This window comes from Hemitrygon akajei, chromosome 11, assembly GCF_048418815.1.
Source record: "Hemitrygon akajei chromosome 11, sHemAka1.3, whole genome shotgun sequence".
NCBI classification, from domain to species: Eukaryota; Metazoa; Chordata; class Chondrichthyes; order Myliobatiformes; family Dasyatidae; genus Hemitrygon; species Hemitrygon akajei.
The window spans coordinates 119,794,449-119,820,118 of record NC_133134.1 but is presented as its reverse complement, the minus strand read 5'-3'; the positions used below and the strand labels follow the sequence as shown (position 1 = coordinate 119,820,118).

The window sequence follows — 25,670 nt, the reverse complement described above, 5'->3', positions numbered from 1 at the left end:
CGCACCTTTCTACATTTCCACCAGGATACTGAAGTCAGTACACTCAGATCCTGCTTACCGCTAAGGATGTGATCCTTGGAGTTGGAGTGCCATGCGGGGTCATTATAACATTATGTAAATGCACATGTACCTGATTTTAAAAAAATCAAACCAAGAATATGTATTATATTTTGATTCACCCAGCATGCATTGCACTACCAATTCTCGAAGGTCTTATTAAAGCTCTCACCCTGAGAATGCAGTTTCACTTCATGCTAATGCTTTTCCTAGACACCTTAGATGTATTACCCTCACTGGAAGTTGCAGGCCATTTTCCAGACATTATGGGTGAAAAAAATGGAATAAATTGGTGAGGGAACAAGAACGTTTACACACGTGGGGGAGACAAGAGCGTGAACTAATACGCGATTGGCTGTGAGTGGCTCAGCACATATGTAAAGTGCTCTAATTGGCTGATTGAATGTTTATGTAATGGTGGCCACTCTAGATAAGTTTTAGATGTTGTTTAGAAAGAATTTTTGTCATTTTTAAAAATTTCAATAAAGAATTGAGTAACTGTGTTGTAATGAATCAGCCTCTGCGGGGTCTGAGTACACACCTAAAACACTGGCTTCTGTCACAAGTCAGAGTACCATCCTAAGCACAACGTTTAAGTTGACTGAGTGCTGTAACAGGGAGATCTTGGTTCAATTAACATATGATCAGCTGCACAGGTTTGTGAGATTTTCTTCTAACATGTTCTTTTGCCCAATATTGGTTTTAAATGCATGCCCAGTGTATGAGGAACTTCAAAGAAAGCTGGATGCCAAGAATAGATTTAGAATGTTTACTTCATCACAAATTACCAGGATAGTTTATTTTGTAGCAATATTTTAGGTTCAATCACAAATTTGATCCCAAATTTTATATATGTAAGCAAACACATTTGAACAAAAACATGCAGATATATGAATTTTGAACTCCACGTTATGTGTACTTCCTCTGATGAAAATTGCAAAAGCTCCACTTTATCACCCTCAGCAGAGTTTTCTGGTGAACCATAACTTTATACTTTCTCCAATCATTCTTCATCTCATAAAACTCATTTCAGCACTTTTCCCGCTGAATGCTATTTTCCTTTAGACAGTCTGCAAATTGTTGGGATGTCACTTCAGCAGATTTACTCAAGATTTTATGGCAAATGGGAATACCCTTTAAACTTTGAGAACTGGCTGATGTTATCTGAAAATAAAAGACAACTCAATTATATATTTGCTCAAGGTGAAAAACATAAAAGTTATTTATATGTTTCCATTTCTATATGCATGTTTCAGGGGATGGTACGTCAAAGAGAATGTGTAGGTTCATGTAAACTGACCCCAAATGGGCTAGTCAAGGGGAGAACCTTCAAGTACAAACCCCAATTCCAGAAAAGTTGGGATATTTTCCAAAATGCAATAAAAACAAAAATCTGTGATATGTTAATTCATGTGAACCTTTATTTAACTGACAAGAGTACAAAGAAAAGATTTTCAATAGTTTTACTGACCAACTTAATTGTACTTTGTAAATATACACAAATTTAGAATTTGATAGCTACAACACACTCAACAAAAGTTGGGACAGAGGCATGTTTACCATTGTGTTACATCACCTTTCCTTTTAATAACACTTTTTAATCATTTTGGAACTGAGGATACTAATTGTAGTAGATTTGCAATTGGAAATTTTGTCCATTCTTGCTTGATATAAGACTTCAGCTGCTCAACAGTCCGTGGTCTCCGTTGTCTGATTCTCCTCTTCATGACGCACCATACATTTTCAATAGGAGATAGATCTGGACTGGCAGCAGGCCAGTCAAGCACACGCACTCTGTGTCTACAAAGCCACGCTGTTGGAGCCCGTGCAGAATGTGGTCTGGCATTGTCCTGCTGAAATAAGCATGGACGTCCCGGGAAGAGACGTCGCCTTGATGGCAACATATGTCTCTCTAAAATCCTAATATATGCCTCAGAGTCAATGGTACCTTCACATACATGCAACTCACCCATGCCACGGGCACTGATACACCCCCATACCATCACAGATGCTGGCTTTGGCACCTTTCGCTGATAACAATCAGGATGATTGTTTTCACCTTTGGCACGGAGAACTTGACGCCCGTTTTTTCCGAAAACTAGCTGAAATGTGGACTCATCTGACCACAGCACATGGTTCCACAGTCCTTCGGTCCATCTGAGATTAGCTCGGGCCCAGAGAACTCGCCGGCGTTTCTGCATAGAGTTGATGTATGGCTTCCTCCTTGCGTAATACAGTTTCAAGCTGCATTTCTGGATGCAGCGACGGACTGTGTTAAGTGACAATGGTTTTCCGAAGTACTCCCGAGCCCAGGTGGCTATAATTGTCACAGTAGCATGACGGTTTCTTAGGCCTCATATGGAGCCAGTGATCATTAATGGAGAATGTGTGGAGCAGGTTAAGACCTACAAGTATCTGGGAATACAGTTAGACGAGAAGCTAGACTGGACTGCCAACACAGATGCCTTGTGCAGGAAGGCACAGAGTCGACTGTACTTCCTTAGAAGGTTGGCGTCATTCAATGTCTGTAGTGAGATGCTGAAGATGTTCTATAGGTCAGTTGTGGAGAGCGCCCTCTTCTTTGTGGTGGCGTGTTGGGGAGGAAGCATTAAGAAGAGGGACGCCTCACGTCTTAATAAGCTGGTAAGGAAGGCGGGCTCTGTCGTGGGCAAAGTACTGGAGAGTTTAACATCGGTAGCTGAGCGAAGGGCGCTGAGTAGGCTACGGTCAATTATGGAAAACTCTGAACATCCTCTACATAGCACCATCCAGAGACAGAGAAGCAGTTTCAGCGACAGGTTACTATCGATGCAATGTTCCTCAGACAGGATGAAGAGGTCAATACTCCCCAATGCCATTAGGCTTTACAATTCAACCGCCAGGACTTAAGAACTTTTTAAAAGCTATTATTAATGCTTTTTGAGATAGTGATTTAGATGCATATCATATTTTTTTACTGAGTTAAGTATTGTATGTTATTAGTTTTGCTACAACAAGTGTATGGGACATTGGAAAAAAAGTTGAATTTCCCCATGGGGATGAATAAAGTATCTATCTATATATCTATCAGTGCCGCCTCAGGGCTCGAAGATCAGGCGCATTCAACAGTGGTTTCCAACCTTGCCCTTTACGCACTGAGATGTCTCTGAATTCTCTGAATCTTTTCACAATATTATGTACTGTAGATGTTGAAAGACCTAAATTCTCTGCAATCTTGCGTTGGGAAATGTTCCTTTTGAACTGACTAACAATTCTCTCACGAATTTTGGCACAAAGGGGTGAGCCACGACCCATCCTTGCTTGCAAAGACTGAGCCTTTGATGGACGCTACTTTTATACCCAGTCATGATACCTCACCTGCTACCAATTAGCCTGCTTAATGTGCAGTCTTCCAAACCGGTGTTACTTGAATATTCTGTGCACTTTTCAATCTTATTTTAACTCTGTCCCAACTTTTGTTGAGTGTGTTGCAGCCATCAAATTCTAAATTTGTGTATATTTACACAATACAATTAAGTTGGTCAGTAAAACTATTGAAAATCTTTTCTTTGTACTTTTGTCAGTTAAATAAAGGTTCATGTGAATGAACATATCACAGATTTTTGTTTTTATTGCATTTTGGAAAATATCCCAACTTTTCTGGAAATGGGGTTTGCAGATCAATTTACAATTCCAATTTGGGTCACATTCTTGTCCCACCAGAAGAACAATTAAACTGATCTCAGTTCCACTGGTTTAAAGCCTATATAAGCTAGCTAAGACTTCTCCTTTCTCAGTGATCACAAATGAAAACCACTGTTACACTGGAATCACCCCCACATACCCCCAAATGGGTTTCCTCCCCCAGAATATTAAAGCAATCATCTTCAAAGTCGCAAACAATACTCTTTGTGACAATGATCATGGTATTCCCTCTCATACCTCTCAACCAATGTAACTGAGAAAAAAATTGTGCTCCAAAGCCCAAATCTTCTTCAATGAGAAAGAAATTCTTGGGCCCTGCAACAACCTCTATTCCCTAACTACTGAATTTGTTCCACTTCTTGGTCATTGAGTTTGTTTACAACCCTGATATCCCATTCTACAATATATAAACATTTCAACCATCCACTAACCCCATACAATTTTCATCAATATGTTCACTTACTTGCACTGATACATAGTCCCCAGGTCTGATAGAAGCACACAGGTCTGATGACCTATCACATGGTATTGCCAAATTGGGAAATATTACTTTTATGTTACCATCATTTCGTCCACACAATTCTACGTTGGATCGTTTACTAGCCTGGGAACAAATAATAACATTAACAAATTAGTATGGGTATATGTAACAATGGCTCAAAGGATAATAGATATCCAAGGATATTTACAGGTACAACTTAAGATGAAGTTTTACAAAGTCTTGATCATTCTTAATAAAGGGCTATATTAGGAAAATATTCACATCACTCCCTGTTGAGATTTAAAAGAAAATGAGAATAATAATCATCAAATACTGAAATGTTTAAGCAAATAAAAAAAACTATTGTAAAATTATGGAGCATCTTCTCAGGGCACTTTATAGCCTGCCTCTGCGAAGCGTTAGTAATAGGTAAAGTATTCCATAAAGGAAGCAACTTGTTCCTTCTTCTATTATCCAAATGAACTTGCTACTTGGTTATTGTTGAAAAAGCTGATTTTTTTTCTCTCAGAAGACCCTTTCAAGTGGAAATTTCTATAACACCTGCTAAACTAATATTTTTATTAGTTTCTACATATAAGAATACAGAGTACAAGAAAGTATGTATAAAAGGTCAAAGAAGATTTAAAAAACTACCAATTACATTATATCTGTTCATAATAACAATTTTATTACTCTGTATTCATGTAAGTTAATCAATAGTTATATTGAAATATACTAATTTATTACAAAAAAAATCTAGCCCCTAACTAGACTGAAGCTGTTTATTAAGGAGAAAAAAAAGGTAAAATACCTTCTCATATAATAAAAATTAGTAATAGCCAACATCTGAACTTAAACGAGTTGAAGGTTTTGAAAATAATTCAGAAAAGGTCCCCACAATGTTTGAAAGTCTTGACGAGATTCAGAAATTGAACAACGGATCTTCTCTAAATCTAAACATGACATAATGTCACATAACCATTGAGCATGAGGAGGAAAAACATCTTTCCATTTAAACAAAAGCTTCCTCCTAGCTATAAGAGAGAAAAGGAATTCACTGGCAGTCCTGATGTAGCAGCTCAAATGGAGATAGAAGCTGCTGACAAGTTTCTTACGTCTAAAAGCTGAACATGCAGCTTGTTGTGAACATTTACTGGAAACTAGGTTCTGAGTGTTGAGAAACAGCTGGTTGAACTCTTCAGATTCCAATTTATTTACTTATCAAGTACATAGAAACAAATCGTGAAATGCATCATTTACATTATCAACCAATACAACATAATAATGTGCTGGGGGCAGGCTGCAAGTGTTGCCACACATTCTGGCACCAACACAGCATGCCCACAATGCTTCGCAGAATCCAACAAGCAGCAAAACAAAATTATTTATCAATGTATTTATTCATTGTAGCTGATCTCATTAATTTGTTGACTTTTTGCTGTGGAATCTAAAGCTTTATATCAATAACCATTATTGCATTTGATTAAATACAAAATTGGATCAGAAGGGAAAACAAAATCTCTCATAACTACTACTCCATAACTGCAAAGTAGCAGAGGTTTGAGATCAGTTTCCCTTCTCTTAGATGAGCTGCCAATCACAGCTGACAAGCCCACCCTAACCAAAGCAACTGGTTTTAAGGTGCCAGGAAACATATGAAGGATTAAGGAACTGAGAGTAACGATAAAAAAACTTAAATGAAGAAGGATATGAGGGTGTGGAGGTGTGACAAAACAGTATGGACTTGATTGGCAGGTTTCCATATGGTTTATCAGTAGTACTGCATACTTGGATCAGTGAAGTTCGAATTCATAGAGAGATGGGAAGAGAGGGCAAGATAATCTTCAGAAACAGAGTGAACTTCAGAACTTTGTGAAAATAGTCTTTAAGGTGCTTGCCGCAAATAGTGATGATAATTTCTTTCACCTGCAAAACTTGTACCAGGGATGGGAATAACCTTCCAGGATTTTGTTGCATATATTCCTATGGCATATCATAATCAGAGCCTGTGCCAACTTAGAGAGCAAATGCATTCCTGCACTTATCTTCACAGTAATATTTTCTCCTCATATTCTAACAATCGCCTCACAGTGGATGATTAACCCGGCATCTTTGGATGTGGGAGGAAACTGGGGCACGTTGGGGTGGGGGAGGAGAAGGGAACCCATCTGGTTTTACAGGGGAAAATGTGCAAACTCTACAAGGACGGCACTGAAAATCAGAATTGAACATGGGTCTTGAGAGGAACCTGGTCTTGGATTTGACAGTTTTCTGGAAGGTGATACAAGGCTTCATAGAATTGCTTTAAGGACATGGGAAAAGTACCACCAGTTGCTTAAAAATTGATTCGAAGTTCAGAGCAAGTTTATTAATAAGTAATATACTTTAATAATGCAACCCCCAGATTTATTATCTGGCAGGCATACTCAAAAAATCCACAGAATAATAACCATTACAGAATCAATGAAAGACCGCACCGGCTTGAATGTTCAACCAGTGTGCAAAACACAACAAACTGCAAACACAAAAAATAATAATAATAAACAGGTGTAACACCTTGGTTCACATTTTTACCATGACGCTGTAGGTACTTCATTTTATAAGTTCTGTTCTGCTTTCAGCCTGTTTGGGTTACTGTTGAAGATAAGGGATACTCAGGAAGGCGTGTCATCCAATTTGGAGAACACTGGATGGAGAGGTTTTGTGAGGGACACTAAGGCTGGTCTTGGGGTTTTTTTTGTTCGGCAAGAGATAAAGAGAGAAGACGTTGGAGAACTGGTCGCAGGATTTGACCCAGTAGGGGACTGTGATTCAATGGAGCCAGGTGCAGAAATCAACTGAGGATCAGTGAATATGACTTTTGGAAGAGTTGAGCTCCATCCATGTACACATTTGACTGTTTAATTATCATGGGCCCTTTTTGTTTTTCTTCTTTCTTTTCTTTACTAATCCCTTTATCGGAGTTTATTATCAACGGCATGTGACGTGCAATTTGTTAACTTAGCAGCAGCTCAATGCCATACGTAATCTAGCAGAGAAACAAAAAGTAATAAACAAGTAAATCAGTTATGTATATTGAATAGATTAAAAGAAAAAACATGCAAAAATAGAAATACTGTATATTAAAAAAAGTGAGGTAGTGTCCAACGATTCAACGTCCATCCAGGAATTGGATGGCCGAGAAGAAGCTGCCCCTGAATCGCTGAATGTGTGCCTTCAGGCTTCTGTATCTCCTACCGGATAACAGTGAGAAAAGATTCGTAAATATAACTCCTTTAATCATATGCAGTGTGCTGTCTGTTGGATTGCCAGTGACATTCGGAAGGTCGTGTGGGCTTTCATGTAGACCGAAGGCCCAGGGTGTGAGTGACAGAGAACTTCAAGATGAGCTCCAACTTGTGCACATTTGACTGTTTAATTACAATGGGCCCTTTTTGTTTTTTTTCTTTCTTTTCTTTACTAACCCTTCAGCTAAATACAAGGTTCATAAATATAATTCCTTCAGTTGTATGCAGTGTGCTGTCTGTTATTTCTTGGCACTGAGTTGTAGCCATCTCAATCTCACAGGTTTGACGGGACCAGTGTGTATTTCCTAGACGTATGCATTTAAAGAAAGCAGCAGGGTCATTGATAGGCGTATCATCCCGGATTGATTTTGTCGGATACTGTGTTTGCCCTAGGCATTGATCCAGTGGGTTGTGTGCTTAAGCCTGTATTAAACTGTTGTCCGGTAAAGTGATTAAGATACAAGGCAATGGATGCTGCATGGGTTGAGCTGTGGTGTGAATCCACAGGGTTACCGATAACGAAGGATTGTGCATTGAGTGGGGTAGACATTCGTATCCCTGACAAATTGTTAATTTGGACTTTAAGTACCTTTAAAGCATTAGTACCAGTTATGATCGTGGAGTGGAGGTTTGCCAAAATGGCAGGCAAAGACTTTGTTTTAGTTCAGACTAGTGCTGATGTAATGGCAGTGGATCTGCCTGGTACTGTTGGGACTCCATGAGAGGGAAGACCAAGGGCTGTCCATACTTTCCGGGACAAGGGGACTGTAGGCGAGTGTGCTGAATCAGAAGCAAAGTTTTCCATAGCTGGGGGGAGGAGACTATAAAGACAAGTTGCTCTCATTTCTGCAGAACAAGGGGAAGGAGCGCTCTGATGTGGAAGGTCTAGTGAGTCCTCCAGTGAGGGGTGAGCATTCTGAGTTGGTAGTGACCTTTACCTCCCTGACGAATAAATGGTAAAGTGCCCAGGTTCAAAGCCTCAGTTATCGTAGGCTCAGCATATTCTTGGGAATAACCTCCAAAGGGTAAGAGAAATATGAGACTTGGGCAGAGCAGACCTCTCAGATGCTGGATGAGTTGCAGTGTTCTGATGCCGTGAAAAGACAATGATTGGTAGAGAGTCTGAGTGGGCTGGCTGCTGACCTATTGAGATCCTTAAAGGCCCATAACCCTTTTGCTACTTCTGTGGATTACATGCAAGCACTAGAAAATGTTTTTGGCACAACCGGAAGCCCAATGGTGCTTACGATGGGGTTTTGGAACATGTTTAAAGGGGAGAAACTCGTCGGCTAGAGAGGTAGCTGAGTTCCTCGTGATATGGGGGGGGGGGAGGCCATTCAAACGGCTACAGTGAATCAATTAAGAATGCACCAAGCGGCGAAAGGCACACAGTCACAGGACATGATCGCTTGGGGTCTCCAAATGTCTTGTAAGATGCAGTTCCATCTCCCTCGTTTGTCGAGCTGATCAGAGAAGAGAGGAGGAGAATGCTACAGAGGTGTGGGAGGCCTCCGTCAGCAGGGTTCAGTCCTCAGTAGTAGCCCGCTTGGCTGAAGTGACCACTGACAGCCTACTCCAGGAAGTGATAAAGGATCTCATGGCAGAGTTTAGGACTGTTATCGGCAGGTGCAGCCACCCAGCAAAATAAAGCCAACAGGGAGTCGGACTAAGCAGAGGTCTGCTAGCAAACGGGGTCTTGCGAGAAGGGGAGTGACCAGTATTGCCTGTTATAACTGTGGTGATGAGGGACACTTCAGACGGGAGTGTGAAGCATGGGAAAACCCTCGGAGAGTGAGCCCCCGATTACCTGAGTGAGACATCGGGAAACTTAGAAGAGACCCAGTGAGGGAATGGCCTGGAGTCTCGGGGGGTGGGGGGAACACATTCCCAGCTATATATCAATAAACACCCTTAAGCAAAAAACCCTATTCCTGAAGGCTTAGTGGGGCCAAGCTTCAGTGTATTGCCATAGACTGAGGGACACAAGGCATTGAAAGTCAGGTTTACCCTAATGTCTATTATTAATGCCACTGGTGATGTTGTCCTTAAGTCTCCACTAGTGTACCATTCAGAAAATCCAAGAGCACTTAAAGGCTCCGAACTATTAACAATAAATACGGCAATAGCGAGTTTGGCTAAGGAGGTTGGGTTTGTGGAAGTTGACGAAGATGATATTAACGAGGTTTTGGCATCCCATGACCACGAACTGACAGATGAAGAGCTGATGCAATTGCAAGAGGAAAGGATCCTGATTGAAACTGAACACAGTAGCAAACGGCCCGAAAGTGAAGTCATCCAGGAACTGAATGTGAAGCAACTGCATGAGATTTTCACTGCGATTGATAATGCTGCAATGATTGCAGAAACGTATGACTTTAATTTTGAAAGGGTACGTAGATTTAGGGCATATTTGCAGGATGGTTTGAGTGCTTACAAAAAACTGTATGATAGAAAAATGCACGAGGCTAAGCAGTCAAGCATACTGTCATTTTTCAAGCCTTCCACATCAGCCACGACCTCGACCTTTGACATCGAGGCAGGCAGACATAGAAGACGCTAGTGACCTGCCTGCCCTGATGGAAACAGACGACGAGATGACACCCCAGTCTCCTGTACCTCCCACCACCCCAACCTCCAACGACTCAGATTAACGGACATTATCAGTGTGATCGCTGTCTTCCCAATTCCGGTAAGTGAAACTACACTGTACATACATTATTTCTACTTTATATAGGCTGTGTATTTTTGTGTTATTTGCTATGATTTGGCAGCTTCATAGCTTAAAGGTTGCTGGAGCTGAGAGCGCTTGCGTGAGATTTTCGCTACGCTAGACAGTGCTGCAATGATTGCAGAAAAGTACTTCTACTTTATATAGGCTGTGTATTTATCATATCATTCCTGCTTTTACTATATGTTACTGATACTTTAGGATTTATGTGTTATTTGACATGATGTTGTAGGTTATTTTTTGGGTCTGGGAATGCTCACAAATTTTTCCCATATAAATAAATGGCAATTGCTTATTCACTTTATGACATTCCAGGTTACGAATCGTTTCATAGGAACAGGGGGAAACCTGTACTAGGTACTGTGTCGTACACCCAGTTAGATAGATAGATAGATACTTTATTCATCCCCATGGGGAAATTCAACTTTTTTCCAATGTCCCATACACTTGTTGTAGCAAAACTAATTACCGTAGATTCTGGATTTTAAGCCGCTACTTTTTTCCCACATTTTGATCAGCTTTGAACACTGCGGCCTTTACTACGGTGCGGCTAATGCATGGTTTTTTTTCATGCCGCCAAAAACATTTTGCCTCGTAACAGTAGACCAATAAAATTGATGAGTAGTTCACAGAGGTCCAATGAAATTGTACGATAAATCAAGCGCACTTTCACAATTAAATTATTGTAAATCAGTCATTTGTACTCACCCTCATCAACATGGAAAACACTCGAAGAAAAGCATTGTGCTGCCTTTATGGCAGTTATTTAGTTTATAATATTTTCGCTTAGTAATTCATTTGTTAGTATGTTTTCTGTACTACAGCCCGGAATGCTAGACGTCACATCCGGTTTCGCCGCGTCTTGTGGGAAATACCGGTTTGCGATAAACGGGAAGGTGGGGGGGAGCGGCGGAGCCAAAACGCTGCTTTTAAGTTAAAGGCGATCAATAACTTTTCCTGGTAGGCTGCAGTATATATATTTTTACCAGTCGCTAGGAGATATTGGAATGTATATGCAACGTAATTTGTGTGTTACTGATACGTATGTATATTTAAAAGTAGCCGTATTACAGGCACGGTTCGAAAAAAAGCATTTGCAATATGTATTTGTTTGTTACCATATGGATTTAATTAAAAGTTAAAAAATCCTCACGTGTAATATCTTTCTGTGTAAATATCTCATATTACAACGTGGGACACCTGCGGCCTAAAATCCGGTGCGGCCTGTACAAGTACAAAATTGATTTTCTTTCTAAAATTAGAGCCAGCGGCTTTTAATCAGGTGCGCTCTGTAGTGCGAAATCTACGGTACATACAATACTTAACTCAGTAAAAAAATATGATATGCATCTAAATCACTATCTCAAAAAGCATTAATAATAGCTTTTAAAAAGTTCTTAAGTCCTGGCGGTAGAATTGTAAAGCCTAATGGCATTGGGGAGTATTGACCTCTTCATCCTGTTTGAGGAGCATTGCATCGATAGTAACCTGTTGCTGAAACCAAACCATTTGTGTTACAGCCTGGGGAAGTAGCTACAGTGACAGGAAATCACAAATTTCCGAGAATGCCCGAGGCCAATATCCTCCTGGTGGATGTTCCGGAAGACCAAAAAGATCATGCTTACCTGCTGGGGTATTGCAGAAGCCCTCAGTTGTACAGTGAAGAAGACAGTGATTGTCAAGAACACTTCGGAGAGGGAGGTTACTCTCAGGCCTCTTCCAGTGACGGTAATGTCTAATGCCCGTGTGACAAGCCAGGGTGGAACTCACTCCGATAAAGGGAAAGTTGACTGCCGAGTCATTCAATTTTGGGGGCTCACTTGTAACTGGAAGTTGGAAGATGTCTTTTCTACTGACAAGTTTGATTTGGGTTGTTCCAAGAGCATTCGTCACACCATCTGGGTGACAGAGGACACCCCGTTCAGAGAAAGATCGTGGCAACTGGTGCCTACAGATGTGGAAGACGATCAGCAGCATGTGTGGAAGGAAGCTGGGATCATCACTGAGTCAGAAGCCCCGATGTGTCTCCAATAGTGGTAGCCAGGAAGAAGAAGGGAATGTACAGACGTGTGTGGACTATTGGACTGAACAGGCGCACAGTCTCCAACCAGTATACGGTCCTGAGAATTGAAGATGTGATGCCCTGTCTGAACTTGAGGAATGGGTATTATCAGATCTCCCTGAATGAGGCTGACAAAGAGAAGATGGCATTCACATGTCCTCTGGAATTCTCCCTGCTTAAAAGGATGCCCCAGGGCATAGAAGGTGCTCCGGCGACTTTCCAGCATGTCATGGAGAAAGTGGTGGTGGGGGGGGGATATGAACTTGCTTGAGATGTTGGTGTACCTGGATGATCTCAAAGTGTTTGGATCCACCTTGGAGGAACATAAAGTGAGGCCATTGAAGGTGCTGGGCCACCTGAAAGCTGAAGGGTTAAAATTTTACCTGGACAAGTGCCAGTTCTGCAAGATGTCTGTCAATATGTTGGGAATATAGTCTCACGGAATGGAGTAGCTATGGATCCATCTCAGAGAGAGATGGTGACCAGATGGCCAAGGCCCCAGACCGTGAGCACCCTGCGCTTGTTCCTTGGATTCTGTGGGTACTACTAGAGGTTCATGAAGGACTACACTAAAGTGAGTCACCCTTTAAATCAACTTCTGAGCAGCTACCCTTCCTTGGGGAAGAGGGCAAAAGGAGAAGATGGCAAAGATTATCTTAGCCCTTCGGAACCTTTTGGAGCATCGTGGGATGCGAAGTGTGAAGAGGCCTTTCAGCTGCTGACGGAAGTGCCCATGCTGGCTTTTGCAGACCCTCGATTGCCATATGTACCGCATATGGATGCCAGCAGAGAGGGGGTGTTCAGTATCAGGATCAGGGCACAGGTTTTGTCAGCCGGAGTCAGTCACCGCCTGAATGAAACTACCCCACACAGAAGTTGGAGCTCCTGGTGTTGAAGTGGGCTATGCAACTATATATATAGTGCCAAGTTTGAGGTGAGGACGAACAAAAACCCATTAACTTATATCCTGACCTTGATGAAATTGGATGCCACAGGCCATCGGTGATTGGGCGGCATTGTCTGCTTATGATTTCAGCCTGAAGTACCAGCCAGGAAAGCCGAATATTGATGCCGATGCGTTTTCCGACATGCACATGAAAGGCTGGAGAGCGGGAGAGTGTGCCTGCCCCAGGGGTCAAAGCCATGTGCCAGTTTTCCATCACAGGGAAGGCAGAGGAAAGGCAAGGGCAGAACCGAGCTGTCGATCATTTGGGTGCTTCTGATGGTCCATTCCACAGGCTTAATGCAACCTGACTGCTCTGAAAACAAAGCAGTTGCCAGAATTGAGCCCTGGGGAAGTAGCAGCCACTCAGTGAGATAACCCATGCATGGACAACATTTGGTCAGTGGTTGCGGAAGGGGACATGGCACATGCAGACAAAATGAAACACTCTGCAGTATCTCAGCTACTGAAAGAATGGCCCAGATGGGAGTGCAAGAACCAGATTCTATACTGGGTCACGTTGTCTCCAAACAGGCCTCAGCGTTCCCAGCTAGTTTTGCCTGAGCAGCATCGGAGGATTGTGTTGAAGTCACTGCATGATGATTTGGGAGTTGACAAGACCTACGGATTGCTCAAAGATTGGTTCTACTGGCCCGGAATGAGTATTTTAAGTCATGCATTCGATGCAAATGGAAGAAGATGCTGCCTACAAGGGCTGCTCTGTTATCCCACTTGCAGACCATGGGGCCACTTGATCTGATCTGAATTTGATTTGAATTGATCCTATCAATTGAGCCTGATGCCAGCAATATGGAGAATGTTTTGGCTATTACAGATCACCAGATATGTGCAAGCCTTCTCTACCAAGGATCAGAAGGCATCCACCATGGCCAAAGTGCTATGACAGAAGTATTCTGTTTATTATGTCCTCCCCAGGTGGATATATAGCAATCAGGGATGGATTTCGAGAGTAGGCTCATACATGAGTTACTTAGCATGCTTCGAGTCAAGGACTACGTCTTATCACCCACACGGTAATCCCCAGCCCAAGAGGTTCAATCAGACCTTGTTAGACATGCTCAGAACACTGGAGATCAGCTAAAAAAAAAAGTGGAGTCAACACATTGGATAACTGGTCCACTGCTACTGTACACAGAATAAAGCTACCCTGTACTCGCCGTATGATCTAATGTTTGGGTGCAAAGCAAGGTTGTCCATTGACCTCTGTTTTGGGACTGGCGAGGAAGATCTACCACAGAAGACTTACCTGAAGTGTGTGTCTGATATGAGAAGGAAGCTGAAAAAGGCTTATGAACTAGCTACCAAGCAGAATCAAGGAGATAAGTGGAGGTATGAGCAAAAGATTAGGTTCTCCTAACTAATACGCCTGGAGACTGAGTCCCCAAAGTATTCGGGGCTACCTGAGAAACATAAGCTTGTTGACTGCTGGGAGGCTACGCCCTATGCATTGCAGAGTCAGGTGCCAAACATACCTGTTTTTTGGGTGAAACCAGAGGATGGGAATAGGCCTGTCAAGAATCTCCACTGAAACCACCTTTTACCTCTGGGTCAAGAGATGCGTGTTGACCCAGAGCCTGATCCAGACCCTATGGCAACAAGGGGGAGCTGAAGGACCAGGAGTGAGAAAGGTTAGACCGGACCCCACCCCTGAATGTGATACGGACTCGGATTGTAAGGAAATGGGGGTGTGGTATATGCTGCCCTTTGCAAACTCCCCAATAATTGATGAAGAGATTCCCAACCCTTCTCACTAAGGCAGGTGAAATTGGTGGGGCATTAGCAGTAGACAGGCAGGCTTGCTGCTGGGCAATGAAGGGAGACTGGGCTCTAACGTAACTGGGAACGAAGCTGGGCTCAGCCAAGTGACAGAGGGATCTCAATTGCCAGAAGGAATGAGTAAACGGGCAGGGGGAGGCCTTGCCATGTTGACAAGAAAGATCCCAAGGAGTGTCTGAAACTGAAGTAGATGATGGGATAAGGAGGTCTCAAAGAGTCAGGAGACCCCGGATAGGCTGAACTATGTAGCATCGGGGGAACAGAGTGTTGCAAATATCCCTCTAGTGAGATATGTCACTAGCACTTACAAATGGATAGGAGGTCCTAACATCACAAAATTCCTTTGAAAACTGTTATTAATGAAGAGATGATAAATTATTTCTAAGTCATGAGGACATGACTATTTTTGGTGGGGGCGGGAGGAGTGTAACACCCTGGACACCTTGGTTTGCATTTTCACTGTTATGCTGTATGTATTTCATTTTAGCAGCTCTGTCTGTTCTGCTTTCAGCCTGTTTGGGTTATTGTTGAAGATAAGGGATGCTGAGGAATGTGTGTTATCCAATTAGGATGGTGGAACTGGGAAAAGGTTTGAGAGAACACTGGGGAGGGGGGAGATTTTGTGAGGTCTGGGTTTTTTTTGTTCGTTGGGAGATGAAGAGAGAACACGCTGGTCATAGGATTCGATCTGGTGGGCGACCGTGATTCGATGGAGCCAGGCGCCTAAATCGACTGAGGATCGGTTATATGAATTTTGGGAAGAGCTGAGCTCCAACTTGTGCACATTTGACTGTCTAATTATAATGGGCCCTTTTTATTTTTTTTCCTTTACTAACCCCTTTAGTTAAGATTCATAAATATCATTCCTTTAATTGTACGCAGTGTACTATCTGTTGTTTCTAGGCACTGAGTTGTAACCGGGTAGCAAATTACAGAGCACCCACACAAACCAGGGTTTGAGGTGGGAGAGCCATCTCAATCTCATGGGTAGGCGGGACCAGAGAGTATTCCCCAGATTTATGCAACCAGCAATAAATATCAAGAATATGAGATGACGAGCCCTTGAAAGTGAGTCCACAGGTTGTAGGAACAATTCAATGATGGGGAAAGTGAAGTTATCTCCTCTGGTTCAAGAGCCTGATGGTTGAAGGGTAACAATTATTTCTGAACCTGGAGGTGAGAGTCCTGAGGTACCTGTATTTTCTTCTTAATGGCAAGCATGTCCTGGGTGAAGGGGGGTCCCTGATGATGGATGCTGCTTTCCTTTGACAGCGTTTTATGTCGATGTGCTCAATGGAGGGGAGGGCTACATCCATGATGGACCAGGCCACATCCACTTCTTTTTGTAGGATTTTACAGTCAAGGTATCGGCATTTCCATATTAGGCTATGATGCAGCCAGTCAAGGTATTTTCCGCTACACATCTATAGGAGTTTGTCAAAGTTTTAGATGTCATGCTGAATATTCGCAAACTCCTAAGGAAGTAAAGACACTGTTGTGCTTTCTTCGCAATCGCACTTGCAAGCTGGGCCCCAAGACAGCTCCTCCAAAATAGTAATACCTCTGAATCTCCAATGAGGACTGATTCTCTAGCTTCCTGCTCCTGAATTCAATCATCAGCTTCTTAATCTTGCTGACATTGAATAAGAGGTTGTTGCTCTGGCACCACTCAGCCAGATTTTCAATCTCCCTCCTATATGGTAATTTGATTAATGACATTGGTAATGTCAGCAAACTTGAATATGGCATCGGAGCTGTGCTTAGCCACACAGTCATTAAGTGTAAAGCGAGTGGAGCAGGAGGCTAAGTACACAGCCTTGTGGTGCACCTATGCTGATGGAGATGCCAATCTCAGCTGACTGGGATCTGCAAGTGAAGAAATCAAGGATCCAATTGCACAAGGAGGTATAGAGGCCAAGATCTTGAAGCTTATTGATTAGTTTTGAGGTGATAAAGAGCATTTTTGCTTTCCGGATGTTCCAGGGCTGTAGACCCATTGCTCCAGTACATAAATTGCAACAGATCCAAGTCGCTTCTCAGGCAGGAGTTGATTCGCTTCATCATCAACTCTCAAACCGAGTGCTACTGGACTATAATCATTGAGGCAGGTCACCACGTTCTTCTTAGGGACTGGTATAATTGAAGCCTGCTTGAAGCAAGTGGGTATCTCCGACTGCTGAAGTGAGAAGCTATAGGTCTTAGTAAATACTCCAGCCAAGTGATCAGCACAGGTCTTTAGTATTTGGCCAGGTACCCCATCTGGGCTGGATGCTTCCCGTGGGTTCACCCTCCTGAAGGCTGCTCACAAATTGGCCAGACTGGAGGTTGTGATGGTTCCCATCTGGAAGCAAAGCCCTGATGTCACGTCACCAACTTTGCCTGATTTACCTTTATAAGAGCCCTGCCATGGCAGTCAAGCATCCTTCACTGATTCAAGTTTATTCTGGAATTGCCGTTTTGCCCATGAGATGGCTTTCTGGAGATTGTACCTTGACCTCCTGTAACCTTCTTGGTCACCAGACTTGAATGTCTCGGATCTGGCCCTCAGCAGATAGCGGATCTCATGGTTCATCCAGGGTTTCTGTTTGGGGAAGACTGATTTTGCGGCAGCACACTCATCTACAACTGTTTTAATAAAGTCCATGACAACCATGGTGTACTCATTCAGATCTACAGATTAGATGAGTCCTTAAACACAGCCTAGTACACTGACACAAAGCAATCCTGTAGCCGTTGCTCTGCCTCCAGAAAGAGAGAGAAATTGGTCAAAATCCTGTTTGAAGTGATGCTGGAGTTTCATCCAGAAACAAACACTAAAATGCGACCTGAAGATTACTAATTTAGAACATCTCCTGATGTTTTCCAGTACACTATCCAGAAGGATATCAGTTCTTAAAGGTGCACTTAACACAGCAAGGACACTGTGGATGCACCAAAAGGGAGACACTGAAGGAAAGGCACCCATATCAAAAATCAAAAGGTTGTGTAAACCTTGGCTAGCAAGATACATGCCAGGAGAGAGTTCTTAGCATCGGGGAGGTTGGAGGAGCAGGAGATCTGCCTGAAAGATCTTAAAAGTCTGGTATTCGGTAGTTAATCTTTGAGAAAATGACACATCCACATCAACTCTTTGCAATTTTGGACCAAAATTCCTCCATATGAAGCAAGAGTAATGAGGGTGGCATTAAGAACTTCAAATCCAGGCACACGTTCTGAAAGGAGTACACTATCCCACAAACAACCCACCTGCCCATGTGTGGAGGTTCCATTAATGGCCTCATTACTTACCTTAGAAACCACAAAATCAAAGTGGCAGCAACTCCAAGGACTTTCTGAAAAAAAAAGTAAGCTACCATATTCCCTTTCAGAAATGAAAACCCCTGTACAATGAAGAATGAGAGAAAGTTCTCAACCATGTCACCCAGCTGGGTGACATAGAAGAGTTTTTCTGTGGCTGTTTGGAAAGACCCTGAGGCAAGGAAGTTTTGAGATAATATAATTTTGCACTCAAAGAAAGCATTTCTGACAGCAGAATGAGGCTGAAGGCCTTTCTGCAGAATGCTTCACAACACAGTAAGGATCGACTAGGAAAAGCTCATCCTCCAGGTTCTACGCTCAATCAATGGCAAGGGATGCAAGTTCTCATCAACAATGGGATCAAGTGGCACCTACAAATAATCTGTTCACCTGGGTTTCATGAGGAATACTCCACTTTAGATCTTATCACAGCTTTGATGCAAACATAGACCAAGGAGCTGAATTCCAGAAGTGTGCTGGAATACTCACCATTTGTCTGGATGAGTGCAGGTCAACAACTCTCACAAAGCTTGACACCATTCAGGTCAAAGCAGAAAACTTGACAGATACCCCATCCACTATCCTAAAAATTAATTTCCTCCACTACTGACACATAGTACCCAAGTAAATGTAATACAGATATTCACCTAGACAACTCTGACAGCACTTGAAATCTTTGTTCATTATCATTAAGCAGGAAAAGATTAGTGATGCACTGAAAATGCACAACCTGCTAGGTCCTCTCCAGATCAACACTAATCTGATTAACAACATGTCACTGCAATGCTTTAGGGAGGTGGATTATCACCATCTTTTCAAGGGCAATTAGAGATGGGCAACAGACTGATTGTGCTAGTCATAGCCAGATGCTGAAAAATGGAAAAAGTATGCTAAAGTGGAAATTTTGTAAGTATTCCTCTAAAATGAGCAATATTGTCACTGCACAGTTCTTCATATATTTTCTCAATTTTTAATCTTTTAACATTTAAGGGCAGTCCAGAATTCAAAATGACCTTCAGAAGAAGAGAATGAAGAACCAAAGTTGACAAACTGGAAACAACAGAATCACAGAGAGAAGGCAAAAGTTATGGCAGGAGAATACATGAAGGTTACCTATCTGAAATGATAGAATTAAAAAAAAAATCTGGTAAGTGCTTTATTCCTCTAGCCTCTCCACTCTGTCCTGCTTACAGTTCAAACACACTTATTTTCTCACTTTTCCAATTCTGACGATGGATCCCTGACCCGTAATATCAGTTTTGCTTCTTTCCCTACTGAAGCTGCTTGACTTATTGACTGCTTCCAGATTTTTTTCTGTTTTTTGCAAATGTTTTAGTATACTAAACAGATTATTTATTTTATAATACAAGCTCACATTTCAAACTTTTGCTTACCCCTTCTACCAGCACAACCTGTTCAGTTCCAACGAGTTCAGTGTTGAGTTTAGTTGCCTCCTCTCGGAATACAGTAATGAGCTCTTCCAATCGACGTTGCTTTACAATAGCAGGAACACTGTCCTTCAGTCTATGGTACGCATGCGTCTTCTAGAAGACAGTTACAACACAATCACTTTTAACTTCACAGCGCAATTTATTTTCAGCTTCTATTAATAGTACCATCAACAGAGACCACAACACCCAAGGTAAATTGAAAGTAAAGAACACAAAAAATTTAGCGACTTTTCCAGAAAAAATTATTAAAACGCAAACATGACAATAAAAGGAAAACAATCTTTGCAGACAACAAAAGCAAATGCAGTTAAAACTTTCTTTTTGGTTTTGTAATAATATTTCCATTCTATTTTGTATTTCTTATTGAAATTTATAGCCTCTTTTAAGTATTGCACTGTACTACTCCAACAAAACAACAAATTCTATGACATTTGTCAATGACAATAAACTTGATTCTGATTCCCTTCAAAACTGTCACCACACTCATACTCTCAAACAAAATAACTGCCTGGGCAAATCACTTCAATTTCTTCATCTTTTTTCCTCTCAAATTCTTCAACAGGCTACAAAATGTGTGCCTATTTGTCCCAGAACTCCTCCTAGTCAAGTATCTGCCCAATAATGAAAGGAATGGTACTTACCAAAAGTCAAATGTGTGTCCTATGTGATTCTGACAATGGCAAAATTTCGATTGATCTTAGTCATATTTCATTAAGCTCTCTCCCACTCAAAAATCAAAACAAAATCTGCATATGCTCAGAATCCAAAATAAAAAAAAATGCTGAACTTATTCAGATTAGGCAATATCTGAGAAAAGAAAATTAGTCATTGACATAATAATGTTGCCCGATTCAATTCCTTCATTTTCTTATTTAATTTGGTCCCAGTCCAACTACTTTCCAAGGAGAAGTACTCGCCTAAAGAGGACTGCTATTTCCTGGTTACAAATAGATCGCTGATTGTTGACACAGAATAACCCACAACTAGTTTTTTTTTGCTACTCCTGTCCATTATCTGGAGCCCTCCCAGATCTATACATCTCAAATACTTTTAAATTCCTTCTCATCTGAAAAAACATGTTTTACATGTACGCTGATAGCAACAGCCTTTTACTTAACTGTAACCTCTCCACTGTTGTTCATTTGTCAACATCCAAACTTAGATAAAAGGAAAACAACTAAACAATGGGGAAAGCTAAACATTTTGCTGCTGAAACCTGTTACATTCTGTTCCCTTATAACCTCATCTTTTCCTCATGTTGACTGATTGAAGCAAATTATTTATTTTTTCCTTTCACATTAGACCCCAACCACACATCCATTCCTTTGTCACAACTCTCTGCAGACATAATGCTGTCACAGTCTGCTGCTGAATGCTTCACCTACACTTTAGTATAACTAGACATGTCCAAACTGGCACTTTCCTGGCCAGCAATTCATTCTCTGAAACTCATGTTCACTCTAATCTCAGCTATCTCCTAATTTAAACTCAGTTCTATTTACCTACCACCCTTGCTCGCTTCCCGCCCGACGCAATTTCAATTTTATAGTTTTCAATCATGTTTTCAAGGAACTCCATATCCATACCATTCTTCATGAGCCAGAGTGCCTTCCAGGACCTTTGTGCCTCTCTAAATCTAGTCCCTGATGCAGTGACAATTTTAACTCCACCACTAGCGCCACACTTGCTATCAGCTGTCCAAGCCCTGAGTGCCCGAATTTTCATGTTAAAACTCCACACTTTTCCACTTCTTCCTATGATATCCTTGTGACCTGAACTTTAATCATCTGCCCTAGTATAACCTCATGTGGATTGATAACCAACCTTATTTAGCAATGCAGTTGGGAAATTTTGCTATTGATAATATAGTGTAAAAAGTTATTGTTTAAATGAGCTGAAATAGTAAAGAACATCAAAAAAATGTTTATATATCCCAGTCACCTCTATTCTTTTATGATTAGGCTGCGTTAAGAGGTGAATGAGTATGGCACGTGGCCAAGTGGTTAAGGTGTTGGACTAGCGATCTGAAGGTTGTGAATTTGAGCCCAAGCCGAGGCAGTGCCTTGTGTACTCGAGCAAGGCACTTAACCACATATTGCTCCAGTCCATCCAGCTGAAAATAGGTACTGGCAAAATCCTGGGGGTTAACCTCGCGATAGACTGGCATCCTATCCGGTTGGGGGGGGGGGGGTCTCGTACTCTCAGTCACTTCGTGCCATGGAAACCGGCATAAGCACCGGCCTGATGAGCTTATAAGGCCCAGGACAGATTCTATCTTTTTAACTAAGAGGTGAACGAATAACTTACTGAAAAGAATGGTAACAACATAATTACAAATTACAAATATATTCCCTTTTCCAATCAAGATATTAGTTAATATAGCTTACTTTCTCAGGTTGTAAGTAAAAAGATATCCTACGTAACATAATTACAAAATACAAATATATTCCACCTTCTCTAAACAAAAGAGATTAATTAGTTAGCATAACTCGCCTTTCTCATGCTGTAAGCAAAAAGATATCCCACATTATATTGGACCTTTCGAAGAAGAGATATGGTCTGAAAGTGATCGTCTTCCGTCTCACCACAAAATCCAGCAATGAAATCGCTACTTAAGCTTACACCTGTTTGTGCAAAGTACAATAAAATAAAGATATAAAACTGGCATCTAAATACTGCAAATAAATTGTATTATTCAGGACCTTAATAACTGGTCTATCCTTGCTCTTCTTCAAAACAATCTCAGAATTGTTACATTCTCTGAAAAGCTCTCTGACACTTTCTCCACCCATCTAGTTGTGTTTCCCATTGGTGTAATGTAAGTTAAAATGAAAAAATATATAAATTTGACACGCAAATATCATAAACTACTTTAAAGAAAATGAATGGTCTCATATTGAATAGAACGGCACACGTAGGAGATGCTGCATTATATGAAAGCCAAGCTGGAGTTGAAGCTAACACTTAGCTTTGACAGAACAATTTTATATCCAAATGTGACTTAAGTGAACACGTATTCCAAAAAAAATTTGAAATTTTATCTTCAACTATGTCACCCACTGAGGGAATGTTTGGCTTGCAAACCCTTCTGTTGCTCTTTAAGTCCCACTACAAAACCCAGCAAGAGGTGGACCAAATTTCTGCTGCAGAGCAGAAGTTATTTTCTCCTCTTTTTGACAGACTATTCAACCCCAAGCCCTCCATTTCAACATTTCTGTTTTAATTTACCTCTTTATTAACAGTAACATTTTCCTGAATCTCATCAGCTGCAACTGGGATTAGTGTAGATGGACATAAAGGTCAACATGGTCATGATATGTCAGAGGTCAGTTTCTCTGCTATACGATTCCACGACTATTGCAATCTCTCTATTCCCTATTTTATAGAAGTCTGTTTCTCACCAGCTGCATTTCCTTGTGGCAAAATTAGTTTGTTCCCTCAGTTTTATTTCTCTGTCCCTGATGGGTGTGTATTCCCTTTTGAAACCAGCATATCCAATCATGCTGAAGATTACACACTTCCCATACAAACAAAAATGAAAAAATATTTACAACAGCAGGCCTTCAAAATATTCTTCTTTTGTATGGCATCAGATAACAAGTTTCAAATTTATCAATGTCTAGTGTTGAGGTTCAAAATTCAAATCCCATCTCAAGTAAGTGTTACCAAATATTTTAAATAACCAGTGGTTCCTTAATTACTAGGGGGTTTGTTTAATGTGCCAGGACTACTTAAATTCCTAGAGAATAATGTTAATAATAAATCCTTCTGGATAAAATCAATTCACCCATCACATTTGAGAGAAAATAACAGCATCTTAACTGATCAACTATGCTAGAAACAATAAGAGGACAATCATTTTTCAGTAGTAGCTGAGAAGTGTAGAAGGGAATTTTAACTTCCCCAATATTAACTAGGATTGCCTTTATGTTTAAGGCTTAGAGGAAACAGTATTTCTAAAATGTGTCCAGGAGATTTTAAGCCAGCTCATGGGTAGTCATAATAGAGAAAAGGCAGCATTACACCTAGTCTTTAAGAATACAGCCAGACAGGTAGAGAGGGTGTTAGTGAAAGAGCACTTTGGAGAATAATTCTAAGTTTTAAGATTGTCATGGAGGACACAGATAGACCAGTAATGAAGGTGCTGAATTGGTAAAAGGCTGATTTCAATGTTATAAGATAGGACCTGGCAAAAAAAAATGCTGGGTTGGAAGTTATTTGCAGGCAAGTTTACATGTTACCAATGGGAGTCATCCAAAATAAACTACAAGAGACACCCATGTTTGGAGGGGTTGTTTTCCCGAGAAATCATCACAATTTTCTGTTGTGCCAACCCCTTTGCCCACTGAATCCAATGTTAAGAGCAGAGACTTGTTCCTACAAAACATTTTTCCACTCATATTAAGCCATTTTATCTGAATGACAGTGACTCTCTGCCATTCTTTAACAGCTGAGGCTAATATTAGATGCTGGGGATAGGCTCAGATCATGCAAAAGTAACAAGATTTTAGTCAATTTTTATACTTAGCTACTCAGTGGGCCAATAAGACTTGGAAATTACAGCAGTGCATCAATAGGGTACTGGAACTCTTGCTGTTTGTGAGATATTAAAATCTAAGTGATATGATACACAAGTTTTCAGGTTACATAAACATTGGTAATGTTGCTGTTGTTAAGAAGGGTAGTCTTCAGCCACCAGTGATATTGACAAGTTTGTAGGATGGGCAGAGAAATGACCAGCAGTTTGTTTCAGGGCGCTACATGGCTAGCGCGATGCTATTATAACTAGGGGTGTCAGAGCACAGAGTTGTCTATAAGGAGTTCATATGCCCTCCCTATGAACATGTGGGTTTCCTTCAGTTGCTCCAGTTTCCTCCCACATTCTTAAGATGTCACAGTTAGTAGGTTAATTGGTCTTTGCAAACTGTCCTGTGATTAGGCGAGGGTTAAATAGGTGGGTTGCTGGTTGGTGCGGCTTAATATGCAGGAAGAGCCTGATCCGCACTGTATCTCTAAATAAAAAATGAAGATAAACTTAACTGGGATGATTTTGCGTATGTGTTCAACTAGTTCCAAATATGCTTCTCTTGTATACCTGTGATAAAAAGTATTTAATGATGAAATATCAACATTAACAGTTACTTATCACCTTTAAATGCAGACAAGTTATATAATGTATGTACATTGCATAGCACAACACTAGTAAAATTCACGAGACATCAAGAACATGCACATATTGAAATTTTGAGGGAGTGGAAGAGAAGGCTTTCAAAGTTGAGAATAAATAATGTAAAACTGAAATATCCAGAGATACTGCAGAAGATTTTCCAATGAATGTAAAGTGAAGGTAATGTTGGATGAGCACACATATGGTCAGGTTTGGCTGGAGGGTTGCAAAATCCAAGGCAAGATGAATAGTGATGCAAATTTTCAATTATACACATTGAAAGCTACTACATGCCTGTAAGAAATACATGGTGAATGAGACAGAACAAATTTTAAATGAGTGTGCATGGGTCATTAATTGAATTTACACAGGATGTTCAAATTCATCACACAAATTCATTTAATTCTTAGCATCTTTCCTTTGCTGCAATAAAGTTCAAGGAACATTTACCAAATATTAGTGTACAGGTCGGATTTGTAAAGATTGAAGAAACTGTACAAATACAATCTGTACACCAACATTTGCTAAATGAAAAAGCTGAATGAAGCTTGTGTCTACCTGAAATTCAAGATCGGAAGTTCTGGTTGCAATAGGACAAATACATACTCAGTGGCCATAATATTTGTACACTTTAATGCAAACACCTCATCAGCCAATCACGTTGCAGCAATTCAGCAATAAAAGCATGCAGACATAGTCAAAAAGTTCATTTGTTG

General features: G+C 41.0%; 1 protein-coding gene across 1 annotated transcript in view; it reads right to left on the bottom strand.

The window, feature by feature from the left end:
* Positions 1-825: 825 nt before the first annotated feature.
* Positions 826-25,670, bottom strand: part of cdk5rap1 (CDK5 regulatory subunit associated protein 1) — a 37,797-nt gene continuing 12,952 nt past the window's right edge. Inside the window, exons 9-13 of the mRNA XM_073061597.1 lie at positions 24,830-24,882; positions 22,281-22,414; positions 19,731-19,880; positions 4,205-4,345; positions 826-1,221 (exon numbers count right to left, since the gene is read on the bottom strand). Of these exons, the coding sequence (XP_072917698.1) occupies positions 1,087-1,221; positions 4,205-4,345; positions 19,731-19,880; positions 22,281-22,414; positions 24,830-24,882 (613 nt within the window). The 3' untranslated portion in view covers positions 826-1,086. The remainder of the gene's footprint in view (positions 1,222-4,204; positions 4,346-19,730; positions 19,881-22,280; positions 22,415-24,829; positions 24,883-25,670) is intronic.